General features: G+C 39.6%; 1 protein-coding gene across 5 annotated transcripts in view; it reads left to right on the top strand.

Moving 5' to 3' along the window:
- Positions 1–14,411, top strand: part of LOC131676632 (ras-GEF domain-containing family member 1B-like) — a 94,331-nt gene extending 79,920 nt beyond the window's left edge. For 3 of the 5 annotated variants that reach the window (XM_058955873.1, XM_058955855.1, XM_058955864.1), the window contains 6 exons: positions 6,765–7,797; positions 8,076–8,126; positions 8,184–8,417; positions 12,045–12,830; positions 12,895–13,097; positions 13,413–14,411. In XM_058955873.1, the coding sequence (XP_058811856.1) occupies positions 6,787–7,797; positions 8,076–8,126; positions 8,184–8,417; positions 12,045–12,830; positions 12,895–13,097; positions 13,413–13,659 (2,532 nt within the window). In that variant the 5' untranslated portion in view covers positions 6,765–6,786 and the 3' untranslated portion in view covers positions 13,660–14,411. The remainder of the gene's footprint in view (positions 1–6,764; positions 7,798–8,075; positions 8,127–8,183; positions 8,418–12,044; positions 12,831–12,894; positions 13,098–13,412) is intronic. The other 2 variants (XM_058955847.1, XM_058955838.1) reach the window with 1 other exon arrangement.
- Positions 14,412–17,640: the final 3,229 nt, after the last annotated feature.

Consider the following 17,640-nt stretch of genomic DNA (forward strand, 5'->3'; position numbering starts at 1 on the left):
AAATACCTTGGACAATTTGTCTGCTTGGGCTCTCCAACTGGGTATCGAGTTCTCCACGGAGAAAACTGAGCTAGTCGTATTTTCTAGAAAGCGTGAACCAGCGCAACTACAGCTTCAATTAATGAATCAAACTATTGCTCAAGCTTCAACATTCAAACATCTCGGGGTATGGTTCGACTCTAAAGGTACCTGGGGATGTCACATTAGGTATCTGAAACAGAAGTGCCAACAAAGGATCAACTTTTTCCGTACAATAACTGGAACATGGTGGGGTGCCCATCCAGGAGACCTAATCAGGTTGTACCAAACAACGATATTATCAGTGTTGGAGTACGGATGTTTCTGCTTTCGCTCCGCTGCGAACATACACTTCATCAAACTGGAGCGAATCCAGTACCGTTGCTTGCGTATTGCCTTGGGTTGCATGCACTCGACCCATACGATGAGTCTCGAAGTGCTGGCGGGCGTTCTTCCGCTGAAAAATCGATTCTGGGACCTCTCATATCGATTGCTCATTCGATGCGATATTCTGAACCCATTGGTGATTGCAAATTGCGAAAGGCTTGTCGAGCTTAATTCTCAGACCCGATTCATGTCCTTGTACTTCGATTACATGGCACAGAACATCAATTCATGTACATATAACGTCAACCGTGCTCATCTCTTAGATACTTCTGATCCAACTGTATTTTTCGATACATCCATGAAGGAAGAGATTTGTGGAATTCCGGATCATATTCGCCCACAAGTGGTCCCAAATATTTTCTATTACAAATACCATCAAGTCGACTGCGCCAAAATGTTCTACACTGACGGATCAATTCTCGACGGGTCCACAGGCTTCGGTATCTTCAACGAAAATCTTGCTGCCTCATTCAAACTCAATGATCCTGCTTCAATTTACGTCGCAGAATTAGCTGCCATTCAGTATACTCTCGGGATCATTGACACCCTGCCCTCAGACCATTACTTCATCGTTTCGGATAGTCTCAGCTCCATTGAGGCCATCCGTGCGGCGAAGCCTGGAAAGCACTCACCGTATTTCCTGGGGAAAATACGGGAATATCTGAGTGCTTTATCTGAAAAATCTTACCAGATTACCTTGGTTTGGGTCCCGTCACATTGTTCTATTGCGGGCAATGAGAAGGCGGACTCTTTAGCCAAGGTGGGCGCATTAGAAGGCGACACTTACGAAAGACCAATTTGCTTCAACGAATTTTTCAGTATCTCTCGTCAGAGGACGCTCGATAGTTGGCAAACCTCATGGAGCAATGGGCATCTGGGACGGTGGCTACATTCCATTATCCCGAAGGTATCAACGAATGCTTGGTTTAAGGGGTTGGATGTGAACCGGGACTTTATTCGTACGATGTCAAGGATCATGTCCAACCATTACTCGTTCGACGCGCATCTCCGTCGTATAGGGCTTGCTGAAAATAATCATTGTGTTTGTGAGAACGGCTATCACGACATCGAGCATGTTGTTTGGCTGTGCGCAGAGTACTGTGTTGCCAGGTCCCAACTAATAGATTCCCTTCGGGCCCGAGGTAGATCACCCTATGTGCCAGTCCGGGACGTCCTGGCAAGCCGTGACCACCCCTATATTTTTCTTATCTATATCTTTTTGAAAACCATTGATGTCCAAGTTTAATATATTTTACCCTCTCTCATTCACAGTAGAATCTCACCAACCTATCCCTGTATCTACAATATGGCATTGCTTCACGAGTCTTCGGTGCACACTCTTCTTGATAACCGTCTATCCAGAACATCATGACATACCGCACATGCAGATGATAAAGAGTGCCAATAATTATCCGAAATATCGACCCTCCCCTCGCCCCTGCGATTACAGGCTGGAAACTACAACACTACAACAAAGTGTGCATATCCGCCACAATGATCAATCAGCAAACGACGATGTCAATTACACAATATGTATCCCACTTCCTACCTTTTTCCTTTACTTACATAAGAGGGGAGCAAGCCGCCCCTAAATACGGCTTTCCCTTCCCCCACTAACATGTGACATGTAATATAAAAAAAATGAATTATCGGCCTCGTTAAGCTACAGCATTTGGGCCTAAATAAACGTATTTTAAGATATAAAAAAAAAAAAAAAAAAAAACTATCGACTTCGTTCGCAAAGATGGAGATCCGTTTTGTAGCTGTATTTGTCAGTCTCTTATATTGTTTGTTTCACGTGGTATGCGCTGGGTTACTCGTCACCTGATTAGTTTCGATTGTGATTTTTCGTTTTTCTGTTACAGTTGTTTGCTGATAGGGTTGTTTTCTGCGCATAATTCTCACAATATTTAATGCCTTTAATATATTTTACTATACGAGTCGTACGTCCATCTGAACTTTACTCAATAAATGTCTAATTATTGCGCTGTCCTTCTTTTGCTCTTGAAACATAGTAGCATTCGCGTATTCGTGAAATCCCAACCGCGCTAGCCATACACGATATACACGCGATAAAAAGGACGCGCAAAATAACATACAAACGCTCGAGCTTTTCGCGATAATTGAAACCCGGTTGCAAACGCGATCATTTACGCATACCTACGCCCACGATCTCGCAAACGCTTGGATTTATAAACGCGGTCTCAAGCACCAACACCCTAGATCACGCGATCAAGAATCGTACTCTAATAATCTAATAATAACCAATTAATTAATTTGTTGTGTTTTGATGTAAGTACCAATACCTTATCTTAGACTTTTTTGGTGGAAAGCAGATCGAAATGGTGAGTTAAACAAAAACAATTATGTAAAAAAAAATCCCACAGGCAAGATCCGAACCTACAACCCTTTGGACTCCGGCGCAATGCACAAACTCTTATTCTATCCCTGGGCTATGGTGACGCCCCAAGAAGAACACAAGATTATCGCATTGGTGGCAGTGATCGTACCTCTGCCTCTAATACAACCGCCGCTGCCACCCAACACATTTGATTGTTGCTTTAGTACCTAGCGGGGAAATTAAGTAGATCAAATCTGTTGTCACCGTTGGATACCACTAAAAAGATTATATTGACGACCCAAGCAAGCATTCAAAAGCCCACGCGATTATGCAAACATCGACACGGTTACGTAAACAAAAGCAAAAACGGGAAGTTGTACACACGCTAGCATACGCGATATAAAAACACCCAAGCGATCAAACAACTTAGAAACGCTTGTGGCCGTCGCGATAATATAAATCTGGTTAAGCATGTGAACTGGGTTTCTTTTCTCATATCGTAAGAGGCGACTAACAACAGATGTAGTCTACGAGAAGGTTGATAACAATCTTTCCCGGAATGAATGGCATGATATGCCAATCGCGTATGGAGTGTCGTGGGCTATGTTAAGCGAATCTCTTCGAATTTCTTTGCAACTCGTGAGATTCAAATGGTAAGCATGTCCCTTATACTTATTTTAGGATTCGCTATAGGTGATTATAAGCCAACGTGTTTGATATCTTCTAGTTACTGTACAATAAGTGCTGATGATGAAATGTGTAGTACCTACTGTGATCGAGTATTGTTAGAGTAGCACTAATGAATCTTCAGCATAAACGTACAGCAACTATGAATCTATCTTGCCTTGTTTAGGAAGGATACGTACCCAACGAGCTCAAATAGACGTTATCGGATCATAAGTAGGGGGTGGCGGGGAGTTGTGAACATAGTTTTGTTTTCAGAGAATAACCACAGACTAACAGACATAATACTCAAAAACAATGCTTCGCCCGCTTTAACGGTCATTTTAAATACATTTGTAGTTGGGACTGTGGCCACATTTGCAATTATGGCGCCACTGACAGATGAGAAAGTATATGGGGGATAGACCACTAGTGAAAAATTGTTCCCAAACCTGGGGGATAACCCACCAGCAAATGAGCGTTTGGGACCGTGAATAAAAGGTGGAGCTAGTGTTTTGGGAAAATTGCCGGATAGATGTTTTTTTAGATAATTCCCTAATAGTGTTATGTCCGTTAGTCTGTGGAATAACTACCATAAGCATTGATCGATTTTCAATATTTGAACTGGACACCTTAATACATCGACATGCTGAAGCAATTTAAAATAATCTTTATCTTGTTTGAGATATAACAGTTTGGTGGGGAGATGTGAACCATCGCAAAAAGTAGGAGAAATATAGGAATATTTTGTCGATTATTTTTATTAGGGCCATAGAAGATGAATTCTAAGATTTCATTTTGAATAAGTGCTAGTACAAAATTGGATTTAATTTCATGTTTTGATCAAACTGTTAATGCGTGACAGCAGCGAGAAGCGCTCTTCTATTTCCTTAAATATGGGTAAAAATCAAAGAAAAAAGCGCAATTGCAGAGGTGGTCTCGCGAACGATGCTTCGGCTCATTGTATAGAGCCTTCGGGTCTCAATACTTATCGAATGCAATTCGGAGAAATGTCACTGTTAAAAGATCCTCACGGCTGTCTCTTTTCAGTCTTTCCTAACTCTTTCATCCTCAGTTTCATTGAGTTTGGCTTAAGGTATGGTATTCTATTCTCTCCGGATAACGAATAAAGCTGTACTCGGCTAAAATAAACTGGTGGAGATAAGTGGGAGGGCAGGGGTCTTCCATTTTATTGTCGAACCATATAGCCTTCACCAGAATAGGGAAATCCTTCACATTCCATGGAATCCAAAGGAATGTTTGAAAAACTCTTATTTTTTGTTGAGGGTAGATTTTCATAATCCTTTTTCGCGGGAAGTTTGCTTGGAAGTTCTGAGAACCAAGGCGATTGCAACGAAAAAACAGCAGTATTTTTGCAGTATCGATCTTTGGATCTTGCACACTCATGTCCATGAAATGCCAAACCCGTTTACATACAAACGCTCAATCCCTACGCGATAACACAATCCTAGTCACAAACGCGAACATGCTATTGCGAGAATCCACGAAAACCTACGCTTGCAATCTCGCAAACGTAGCGCCCCATTTATTAAATTAACGTTTGTAACCTTATGAATTTATAAACTTATAAACGCGAACATATAAACGCTTGTTTCTACGTGATCATGACATCTCCACGTCCTGGTATCTCAACCGTACACCCAATATTACAATCTAAATCACAGTCCGCGACCTGAAGCAGTGTTTTCCATCTCGTTTGCAATAGTAGCAAGGGATTCTGACAGGGAGCCCCTCCAAGAACCAAGCTCTACAGCTCCAGTTGGATCACTCTTAAAAAGGCTACGAGGACTTTTGATATAGAGATGGGCAAACTGATTTAATTTCGAGAGCGAATCGTAACCGATTCACTAGCAAAAAAGAGTCGATTCTTTTGATCGATTCAGTGACTCATTTGGGAAGATTGATGAAATATCTGTGTGATATTGATTTCAGTGGATTTTTGACCCCATATGTACATATAAGTGCCCCCTTTGTCTTCATCGCGCTTAATTATTCGATTATTTGATCTAAAGGTACAGGGAGCTGCATAACTAACTCACTACAGGCGCTAGCATCTTGCATTATAATCATCAATCAGTCCAGCATTAAAATGAAACTACAACTTTTATAAAAATCCAGTCTTAAAATTATTATACATTCCACTAAATCGCTCAAAGACAGTTTTTTAAAGACTCGCAACTCTTCAAAAAATTATTACGGCTAAGTTCCTCCTTTTCAAGAGTCGATTCTTTTGATCGGTTCATGATTCACTCACCCATCTCTAGTAGAAACCCGTAAAACCCATATGTGCTGAACTTTTTGAGAAAAGGTATGTTCAAGTACAAATTGTAGTAATGTGGGCGAATTTCATGCGAAAATCTTATAGTTTTTTGATATTAATTTTTTAATTAAAGCCCAAATCAGATGCTATATGATAACCTATCCTCAATAATAAAAAAGCCGGCTCTCGTGACTCGACACGCATCGGCAGCACATGGCTCGCACCGGTATAGCAAAAACAGATATCTCATAATCGTGTTCAATTAATGAACGTAGGTATACAGAAGAGGCTATGGAAGCTCCAGTTGACTGCGTTTTACGCCAGAGGAAGTGTTCTTCCGAGGGAGCTACAGCGCCGCGAAATACGATGAAATTTAAAATGAAACAAAGAGATAAAAAAACGTGAAGCATGCGTGCAAATGGTTGGTTGAGTGGCCGGTACGCGGATGAGTCACGCTGATGTTCAGCTTGGTTTCTTTGATGGTCTACTAAAACAGTTGCGGGAGAACGATGAAAACGTGAGTCCAGGACGACTATTTTGATAATTTTTATATTCGACGAGAAGAAGAATCCATGTTTTGACGCAAAAAATAAGAGTTCAGGTCGGATATTGTTTAGTTCAAAGTAATCAAAGAAAAAAATAAAAAAGGGAGATCGTTGCCAGTTGGTACTATGGGTAAAGGGGTAAAACCATTTTGTCGTTTTTGTATTTGATATGTGTCACTCTCTCCAGTTCGATGTGATGGAATGTAGGTACATTATCAATTGTGCTTATGCTACAATTTAGTTTGTACAAGTTTTGGGTCGTATTGGTGTTAACGTGTAACGTAAGTTAATATAAACCATGGAAGCCGTGGAGCTCACTGGGTAAACCACAGTCAGAAATTTAAGGGTTACCTTAAATATTGCTACCAAAAACTTTACTCTAGAATTTAGTTTTTTATAACAATAGAAATATAATATAAAATGTAATATTTCAGAAAATCTACAGCAAAGGAGGTACTCATGTTTCAGTCTATATACAAATATGAAAACACTTTCTATAATGCTACATTATTTCCATCATCTCTTTTAGAACCTTCTGGCTGCGCTAAGCTATGGATGATGAAATCCTGAAGACGGTGGAATCTATGCTGGGCGCTAACATTCAAGTGGTGGACTGCGAGAAAACACAGACGATCAGAGAGGAAGAAGTACTGCTTATTAATGGCGTGCCCGTTACACTGGAAGGGTCCGATGGCAATGCCATCAAGAAAGCCCTTATAGCTGGCGAAATTCCCTCGTGCGAAATGCTCAATCAATTACTTTTTCGAGCCGGCGTCTTACGACAACCTGTGCAACTTGAAACATCTTTGAGTGTTAAAACTAGTACTGTTACGACCGAGGACATCACGATTGCCCGAAATGGTCGTGTACTGGACGAACGATCCTGTGAGACGAAAGAGAATAATTACTACACCAGCACTTCTAGTGAAATCTGGGAGCCGGTTAGCAGGCTTAAGAAGAAAAAGCAACAGGAAATTATTAACACTGCCACAGTGGAAGATATGCTTTCCAACCAGCTCAAAAACGGATTGTACTTAGTAACAAATGAGTCTTCCACCGAAAACGCTCATAACCATCCAATACGCCAAAGCTCAACTTGTACTGAATCGTCCACATCTTCATCTGCCGAGTCCAACTATTCGTCATCCAGACCCGTTAGTAATGTTTCGAACACTTCGTATGACAACTTCGTTTGTCAGATAACGCCTATGCACCAAAAAGCAAAAGACTCAAACAAATCGTACACCAAGATATCATCAAACAAGCAAAGTATAAGCTGTGATTCCGGAAACGACGAGGTTACACTCACTTCAGTCTACAGTAGTGGTATTGGCGGTGGTCATGAGTATTATCCCTTCAGTGACATCTCCAAAACTAACACTACCAACTCAATGCAGACCGATTCATCCCTTGGGTGTGAATTTTCACCACCAACTTCATTCCATGACGTGCCAGATTTCGCCGCCATTCCGCAGAGCGGTTGCGCAAAGTCGACAACTCCGCATAAGAAACGCAACCGTACGCTGCTGCGAAGCAGACCGCAGAAACACGTGCCAAAGAATGTATGAATACTATACTAATAATGATACTACTTGTAATAACGATCACCACTAATCCGTTTCCAATACGTATAGTATGCGGAATAATCAAGATTTAGATTCATTCACTACCGATGAGATGTTCGATTTACATAAATTTCATATTTTTTGCAGTGTGCTAACTTCCTTTATACATGTTAAATTAACCCCATCTCCCAACATAAATTACGCAAACTTATTGATGGCCGCAACCATCCAGGCAAAACTAATAGTCTATCTTGTTTTTATTTGTTTCTTCACAGCATGACGCTAGCGCGAGTGGAACCGATGATCCCAGTCTCAACGATGACAACGTAAGTGTAATTTTATTGTTAAGTATCAGCAATTCCATTGTTTTCAATCTATTTCAGTGTCTGGTGTATCGGGATGGGAATCTTATTTCCGGCACGCTAGAAACGCTTATCAAGCATATGGTGCCAACGGATGAGTACTATCCGGACCAGTCGTATCTATTCGCATTTCTGTTAAGTGCACGACTGTTTATTAAACCGCACGAGCTTCTCCAACAAATATGTGATATTTGCCATCAACAGCAACAGCTTAATGTTCATCTAAGCAACAACAACAATGGTGTCGCTACCCAGGTACGTACGTCGATTAAGCGAAACAATCAAAACTTTGTTCGGCGGTTTAGAATATAATACCAGAAAACCTCCAGAATTCGAGTCTACATCAACATTTGAACGGCCATCTAAGACAATCTCACTACAATTATTTACTGAGTGAATTCAGCATACTACGCGACTTCCGAAGGGTTATTAGAAGCTTCTTCCGGTTATCGTTATGTTGCATACTACACGAATCCATTGTAATTGTAGCGAGTTGTTTGCTTGTTTGGCCATGTATGTTTATTTATTTATTATTATTTAAATTATTTAAATTCTACATGAATTTTCTAGCTACTTTGAAGTACATGCAAATCTGATAACTTCAAGTGCATAGATGTTTAATGTGTGAACTCGGTCTAGCTTGATAATTGAAAGAACGTGGAATTGAAACTAAATACACGCTATGCAATTTGTTTATGGGCTCTAGATTAATTTATGTCCATTATAAGAAGCTTGCTTGGGTTAAGTTCATCCAAAACGTTACGGACCATTATGAAACTTAATAAAGGGTAACATCCGTTTATTGAGGAACTTAATATACTTCCAAATTCATAGCGTTATCTGTCACGAAAACGCTGGTTTTCTTGCCACAGGAACAGATTCCTTGCCAATTCATTTTTTTTGAGTCGCGGAACTCGTATAAAATCGGATATCGTTTAGGTTTCATCATCAATCATCGAGTTTCGTCAGCGCCAGGGCGAACAGCTTACGGACCTGAAATCAGGGCATTGTTTGTTGCTTTAGGCTTCGTATGGGTATCGTACTTGCTCGATACTATTTGCAACATTTTCGAAGACGGATTCTCCGCAGCTTACAGCGATTAGCATTCTTTTTTAGTCAAATTATATTCGAATGACCCTCTGATCCAAGTTTTTCATATTCTTTTGTCGTAAGGATTAATTCTTTGTTTATGCACCGGATACCACACAGCCGCTATGTTGAGTGTATCCGAAGCAAGCGAAATACACTCAGGTTTTTTCACGCAGTTTTTTTGCGTGGTACTTTTTACGCGGATTTTAAAATTTACGCGGTTTTCATTTTCGCGGATTTTGAAATTTACGCGGTTTTTATTTACGACGTTTTTGAAATTTACGCGGTTTTCATTTAAGCGGATTCTGAAATTTACGCGGCTTTCATTTACACGGATTTTGAAATTTACACTGTATCCATTAACGAGGTTCCCATTAACGTGGATTCTTAAATATACGCGGTCTTCATTTACGCGGATTTTGAAATAACCGCGGTTTTCATTTTCGCGGATTTTGAAATTTACGCGGTTTTCATTTACGCCGTTTTTGGAATTTACGCGGTTTTCATTTACGCGGCCTGTATCCCCCGCGTAAAAAAAACCTGAGTGTAGTATTATAAATCCTAAAATCAGTGAACCAACCATTTAGACCTAAAGAATATTATTGATGTTCTGGTCGTCATCAAGAATGAACGTAACAACTTATAAAAGTGGTGTATCGAACTTTCCGTTAATCAGACAGTGAGTGAACTATGACTTACTAATATGTAGCAGAATATCAGTGATGGGTCATCAAGTCGAATGCCGCCAGGCCAAATACCACTAGGTCGAATGTATCCTTAGATTCACATGAAATTAGATCGAAGAAGTCTTTCGAACAATATTGTTACGATGTGAAGGTAGGCGAGGTGTTATCGTAACAAACACTGGTGTTCAGCAGGGTGTGGATGTCTGACGGAACCCGTGCGTGACGTTGCTGGCTAACCGGCTCGAAGAGCTCTCGTAAGAACTCTCGCTGCAATTCGTTCAATCCTTCTGGTTCAGCTGGCAGTGGCGCTGTTACCGAGATAGAGGCGTCTTCAGACGGCTTAATACCCCAAGCGCCTAAAAGAATATCAAGAGGGATCGATGTTTGGCCACTAAACGTAATTGCGTGGTAATGATCGCATACGAGCGAAACCCGAGTGCCCCCTTGTGTAGTTGCTCAAGAAATTTCTGTTAACGGGCCAGGGAAATGCTTGATTGACGTCACAGGGAGACGCTCAATGGACTGACAGACGATGTTGCAGATAACTGTTTCGATCTCAATCGATGCAATGATATGTTCCTCATCGGGTTTAACATGCAAGTTAATAAAACGCGAGAGAATATCAGATTGTCCGAAATGATCAGTGAAAAAATATTCGATGCGGAGGTCGTACAGAAGCATAGTTAGGGCGCAGCGTTTGAGGTGGTTTGCTGTGTATGTATGATATTCTGCATGCTCTAAACCGCTAACACCAGCTTTCGATTCGTCGGAAGAACGAAATGCCTTCCGTAGATCATTCTGTGGAATTATGTGACCGCGTTCACCAGATCCAGGGCTTATTTCTAAATCTGGCTGTAGCGAGACTCGTCTGGAGTTAACCTTTGGGGTGCATGGTAGATTTCTTTCCCTGATCCGTCTGGAAACCGGCATGCAACGCGCCAATTCTCATGTTTGAAGCATCTGCAGACACAACTATCTCAAGGCGACATAAGCGATGATTGAAGGATTTCCTTAAAACGACCAAAAGAACGCTGACAAGCATCACACCATTGGAAACAGTTACTTTCCTTCAGCAGTTCATCCACCGGTTGGCGAAGTGTGAGCATTTCGCGGATGTATTTTCCGTAATAGTTAAACGCACCCAAGTACGATCGAAGTGTGGGAACATCATGAGGTTGAGGCATGTTGACGATAACCTCAACCTTGTCTGGGTCGGGGCGGATATCGTTCGTATCAAGAGGCTTGGCCCAGGTACTTCACCTGTCGCATACAGAAACGACACTCGACCGTGAATCCGTACTTTTTAGTCGCTGCAAAATACAACACAGATTCTGCTTGTGCTTTTCGGCGGTGCGGACAGCGACCAGAAGGTCGTCGAGATACGGAGGCTATGGCCAAAGTACTAGCCAACTGCAGTAAGGCTGCCCGGAATGGCGTCATTTTTGTGGAATCATGAGCTATGTTTTATCGTTTTTCCCTATCCATTCGAAAATTGTCCATTTTTTAATACAAGCGTTCAGTAAACCTCCCCTTTCTGGCTCTTTTATCATCTAACTATGCAATTGAGCTAAAGGTTTTGAATATTTCACCTGAACGTACCAACTCGGCAAAATAAAAATACTACGATGTTATTTCATTATAAAACCTAACCATTGGTACACCGGCAGTGTTATCAAAAAATGAGATTTGGTATTAAAATCGAACCATCACTTTGAGCAGCTATAACACTGTTCAGAGACATTTGTGCGCCAGACTTCCTTTGGCAATGTTGTGGCGCATATTCTGTTTTATGCATATAATTTATTGGTAGCATTCTTAATGAAAATCTGAGATTTACAGAAATAAAAATGCAAAAAAGTAGTTTTATCCATACCAAATTTCAAAGCAATTCACTTAGAACCAATCGATTCCAAATTTTGCACAGTTGGAACCAAAAAAATTGATTTCGCTTGATGCAGACAAGTTTCCATACAACTATGCCCCATGCTGATATACAACAAATAAGCAAACAACCGTTGAGGTACTCCAAATTTGGTGGCTTACCATGCTTCCAATAACGTTTCTTTTTCTCATATATAAACAATTAATAGAAATATGTTTCTTACAGCAAAAGGCACAGAGCCTCGGGCGTTTTGCGTGCAACTTCATCCAGTTGCTGTCTGAATGGATCGAAACCTTTCCCTATGACTTCCGTGATGAACGAGTGATGCAACATGTACGCGCAATGACCCAGAAGTGTATTTCTATCGATGGCAAACTGCGAACGGATGTTTCAACCTTGCTGCAAAACCTTCTGCAAAGGTTAAAAACGTTGGAAAAGTATGAAGAATTTCTAGACAAAATTGTTCTTGAGGGTAGCAAAGAATTGGATACCAAACATCAGCGAGCAGATTCTCGGAACAGCAGCAACAGTTTTCATCAAGCCACCGAAAAATCGTGCTCTTCGATACACCATCAAACGTCCTCTTCGACATCGTCGGTCAACAGCATCTCGTCAATCAGCTCAACTCTTTCGACCCCGGACATTACAGATCTGTGTCCAAGTACATCAGTGTTAGCACATCAGCTGACTCACATTGAACTCGAACGACTGTCCTACATAGGACCGGAAGAATTTGTACAAGCCTTTGCCAAGGAGAATCCAAATGTAGAGACATCCATAAAGGACATGAAAAAGACTCGTAATCTCGAATCGTACGTACAATGGTTCAATAGGCTATCCTATATTGTGGCGACCGAGGTATGCAAACATTCTAAGAAAAAGCAGCGGGCTAGAGTGATCGAATTTTGGATTGAAACAGCTCGAGAATCGTTCAACATTGGAAACTTCAACACGCTAATGGCGATAATCGCTGGACTAAATTTATCGCCAATTACTCGACTAAAGAAAACGGTGTGTATGATTCTTTATTCGAGTTCTTACTGTTTACATAACAACACCTTTATTTTTTTTCTAGTGGGCAAAGATTCAGTCCGCCAAATTTTCCATTTTGGAGCACCAAATGGATCCAACAAGCAATTTTAGTAGCTACCGATCAACGCTCAAAGCTGCAATGTGGCGCTCGGAAGGAGCTACAGATGAACGGCAGCGAATCGTCATTCCATTTTTTAGCTTACTAGTCAAGGATCTGTACTTCCTAAACGAAGGGTGTACCAACAAGTATGTAAACGATTAGCAGACCATACGCGATCAATACAATTGATGTACTGACTGACGCTATACGTATAACTGCCCCATGTTCTATGGGATACGCTATTACACATGGGACAATTATGTGTAGAACGGCAATTGACGAATTGATGAAATTACCCTTAAATCGGTAATCCCATTTGAATACATATCGTCAATCCATTTTTCCCATTGCCATATCAATAGTGTTGTAAATACTTTCAAGAATTGACTATAGTATTGATCGTGTAGGGACTGTATACTTAAATGTACATATTATTAACTTTATTGCCGATATTTTTCCAGATTACCCAATGGCCATATAAATTTTGAAAAGTTTTGGCAGCTGGCCAAGCAGGTTAACGAATTTATTGGATGGAAGCAAGTCACGTGCCCTTACGAGAAAAACAACAAAATTATCATGTTTCTGCAAACGAACAGTATTCTGAACGAAAATACATTAGCCATGGCGTCATTCGATTGTGAACCACCCGAAAACAGTAGCGAAAAGGATCGCTACAAAAGTTTGAAGCACGAACATTACAACAACTAAATTAAGCCAAACACACAAAATAATGCGAACTTGCGTGGATATACTAAGTTCTGCACAACTCCTAAACCTAACCTACTGTATTTTACAACAACAACACATAGTATTCGAAAGAGATCTACTTATCCAAACAAAAACTCAAATACACAAAAAATCACGGAGCGGAGAAATCTCTCATTTGACACTGCATTTACTGATTAAAGATTTTTTAGATATTTTATACTTACGAACTTTTTAGAATTAAGCTAACGTCTAGTTCATAAATAATGCATGTTTGTAAAACATGCAGCGTCACTGTGGAAACAAGAACGAAGGTTAGAAGATAATATTGTATCAGTAACAAGTGTGGTACGAAAAATCGTACGCGTAGATAACATATTTAAATATTTTGCAATTAGTTTCTTTATTTCACCCAGTGAAGTTTTAGGCAGCCTTCAGACGTATTTCAGAAATATGGAAGAAAGGCAGAAAATCCCTAATGACAGCAGACTATTGTGATTAATTTTGTTCGATTGTCGGCGCGCTAGAACTTAAGTATTTATTTCATTGTTGTTTTTATGATTTGATAGCTTTTATTTCGCTTTGTTTTTTTGTTTGTATTGTACGAATATATTTATGTTCCATCAAAGTTCACGCTTTAATTTTAGTTGTGAGGAATCCAATTGCTAAAATCTACTAAGTCATAAAAAAGGTATTATGTTCAAATAAACCATGTCGGTAGCAACATGAAGGAAACACAATTAATCAGTAACAAATTTGTTTTTTTTATAGCTATATTGAAGAAATCCTATAGAAAGAGATAAAAACAATTTTGCTCGAGGAGAAACTCAGACAAGTTCTAACTCCAACTGCCCACATAGGGATCATCAGAGTGATACTCTTCCAAAAGAGCATAATGATTTGTCGTGGTTAATTTGCCTGCAAGACTGCTTAGATCGTCTTTAAAGGGAACGCTTTAAATTCCTACGACCCTAGATCATATGGACTCTCTCATAATAGGCATACCTATTTTTCAGCATTCTCAAAGCAATAGTCTGCCCACGATCGCATATTTGTCCCGTTTTCTATGAGATTTCCTATATGGGACTGATTTGCGATCATGGGCAGTAGTGATCCTCATGATTCATGGAATGTAATATTACTTTGACCTTCCCAATTCACGAAAGAACTTGGTGTTATCGAGCTGAAACACCTGCTCCTCAAGTTTGTGTCAGTGGAATGTTATACAACGTATGTTGTATTCACATGTCTATGTTAAATCCTTTAAACCTTTACATCTGAAGTCTTTCTTCGGGGGGATTCATGTTCACCGCGGCATATTCGCTGACAATACTGCAAATGCCTTTGTGGCCACCGCCTTAGAAGAGCGCAGCCATTTCCATGTACATACGAAATCATTGTCTGAAAGTCGAACTAAAAATAATGACAAAGTTAACACAAAGGGGCGCAAAACTGAGACTTCGACAAGAGAGCCAGAAAGTCACGCCGGCTCTGACTATAATGTAAAAAAGTTTTGATCCATTCGTTTCACATAATGTTCTAAAAAAAATTAAAAAAAAAATTTCACGCTCAAACCCTTACACTCCCCTTAACGATAAATAGATTCTCCACTTAAATTAAAAGTATACAAGGTTAAAAAACATTATTTTAATGAGTATTGTAATGCCCATTTCATCCAGAACTGGGAAAACTCATTTATTGGGTTAACAATTAACATCACATTCTCAATAATGGGTACTAACTGTATACGTCAAAAAATTGGGTCTACCCAATTTTATATATTGAATTGAATTGAAAATGGGTAAAAAAGTACTCAGTTTTGAGTAATTTTCAATAGGAAAACATTTTTATATTTTAAGGAAATCTAGTTTGTATTGTATATGATCGAAGACTGCATATCAAGAAGACTGGCAACTCTGTCCAGAATCTGGAGACAGTAACAGCAACGCCACTTGCGGGTAAAGGTGGTACTTCCCATAGTGATGCACACACACATATACACTTTTACATAAAGCTTCCTACCTTCCTCCAATTGAGGCGCTGTAACCTCTGTCGCTTCTCGTTTGTATGGGGGAAGGAAAGAGATATCAGTCTTCTTTATATGTAGTCTTCGATATGATGGAAAAACCAGCGCACTTTTAAGAATTATAATGTTCTTGTTTATTATATGTTTTAGAAACGTTTTCCATCAATATTAAATTGAATTTTGCAACCAATTGCATTACTTTTATCAGGTTCCCATAATGTCGGAAACGTCACCAAAACGACCACAGACGAAACTCGCTCCATGAGCCTTCGCATTTGAATGTTTCGATTGGCCAAAATATTCTTCAACCCTCAACAATGTCAGATCAGGCAGGAGTAGAAGGGTAGGAAAACCGTAACGTATTTATGATCGGCCATTCCGGAAGTTCCACAGCCGTTGTTTAAAATACCGCCAGTTGGAGAATAACGGTTTCAATATTGTTTATGGTTCTCCAATGAACGGAATATTCTTCTAACCTGGAAGAAATGAAACGTTCTATTCAGAAATCAAATTTCTTTCATTGGCACTACCAAAATTTACCAATTCAACAACACGAACTTTTTTGTCTTTATAAAAAGGAATTATGTGCATTTACAATCAATTATTGCTATTTGACACTCTACAAGCGCAAAGTTTTTTTCAGCCATTTATGAGTATTGTTTTACCCATTTTTATGGTTGAATAGTAATAATGAGATGGGTAATATTTTACTCAGATCTTTATTCAAAAAGTATCCAATTTGTGACAGCTAGGAATGAAACATGGAATTGGGTGTTTTCGATACTCATTAATGGGTACTTTATTTTAACCGTGATATCAGTGCAATGTTTAATAAAGTTGTGGCGGAATAATGACATATGAGGTAATAATTGGCCGTTGGGATTTTCGGTTCTGTTAAGCGCCATTGTGTCATATTTCGGTTCACTATGTGGATGAGGCGAATAAGCAGATATTTTAAGGTATTTATTTTTTAACAAAAATTGTATTTAGACAATCATTCTGAATAAATATGTGCATCACAAACAAAGCATATAGCTTCAACTTGTTTTTGCCAAATACAAAGTCATTATCTCATATGATTGATTCGAAACCAAGTGGTGCGAAACAGGGTTGCATTAGGCTCTACTGTTATAATAGCCACCTTACGCTATTTCTCATCTATGTTGTTCAATTTGAGAATGTGTGTGTTTAAAGTTACGTTTGTAGATGGCACAGTGATAAATACAATGCAGTTAGAGTGCAGCTGTCAAACACGTGTAGCAAACAGTTGCGCAGATGGCAATAGGGAAACACGGATTTTCAACGTTTATCAATTTGAAAATTTACACAGGTTTTTGAAGAAATTTTGTTCTAGCCTAAACGTCTGTTATCTGTGCTAGGAGGTTACAATGTTCAGATATTTTTTTATATTGAGCGGAAGAATTTTTCTCTTCATGCTATAAAAAATATTATATTAAAACTTAAATATAATCTCATGCGTTCAAATCAAGTGCGATTAATGTCTTTCTGACACAAATGAATTATATAGTAACACCCGCTTCAGTGGACTCAGATTACCGTCGTGTGTAATCGGTACTGAAATTCCGAATAAATCAGACATCTGAAACACGTTTGGCAAACGTTTGTAGATGGCGCAGTGATCAATACAATACCCGCTACTGAAATTCCGAATAAATCAGACATCTGAAACACGTTTGGCAAACGTTTGTAGATGGCGCAGTGATCAATACAATACCCGCTACTGAAATTCCGAATAAATCAGACATCTTAAACACGTTTGGCAAAACGTTTGTAGATGGCGCAGTGATCAATACAATGCAGATAGAGTGTAGCTGCCAAACATGTGTAGCAAACAGTTGCGAAGATGGCAATGGTGAAACACGGATTTTCAACGTTTATCAATTTGAAAGTTTACACAGGTTTTTGAAGAAATTTTGTTCTAGCCTAAACGTCTGTTA

The sequence above is a fragment of the Topomyia yanbarensis genome, chromosome 1 (assembly GCF_030247195.1).
Source record: "Topomyia yanbarensis strain Yona2022 chromosome 1, ASM3024719v1, whole genome shotgun sequence".
Classification (NCBI taxonomy): domain Eukaryota; kingdom Metazoa; phylum Arthropoda; class Insecta; order Diptera; family Culicidae; genus Topomyia; species Topomyia yanbarensis.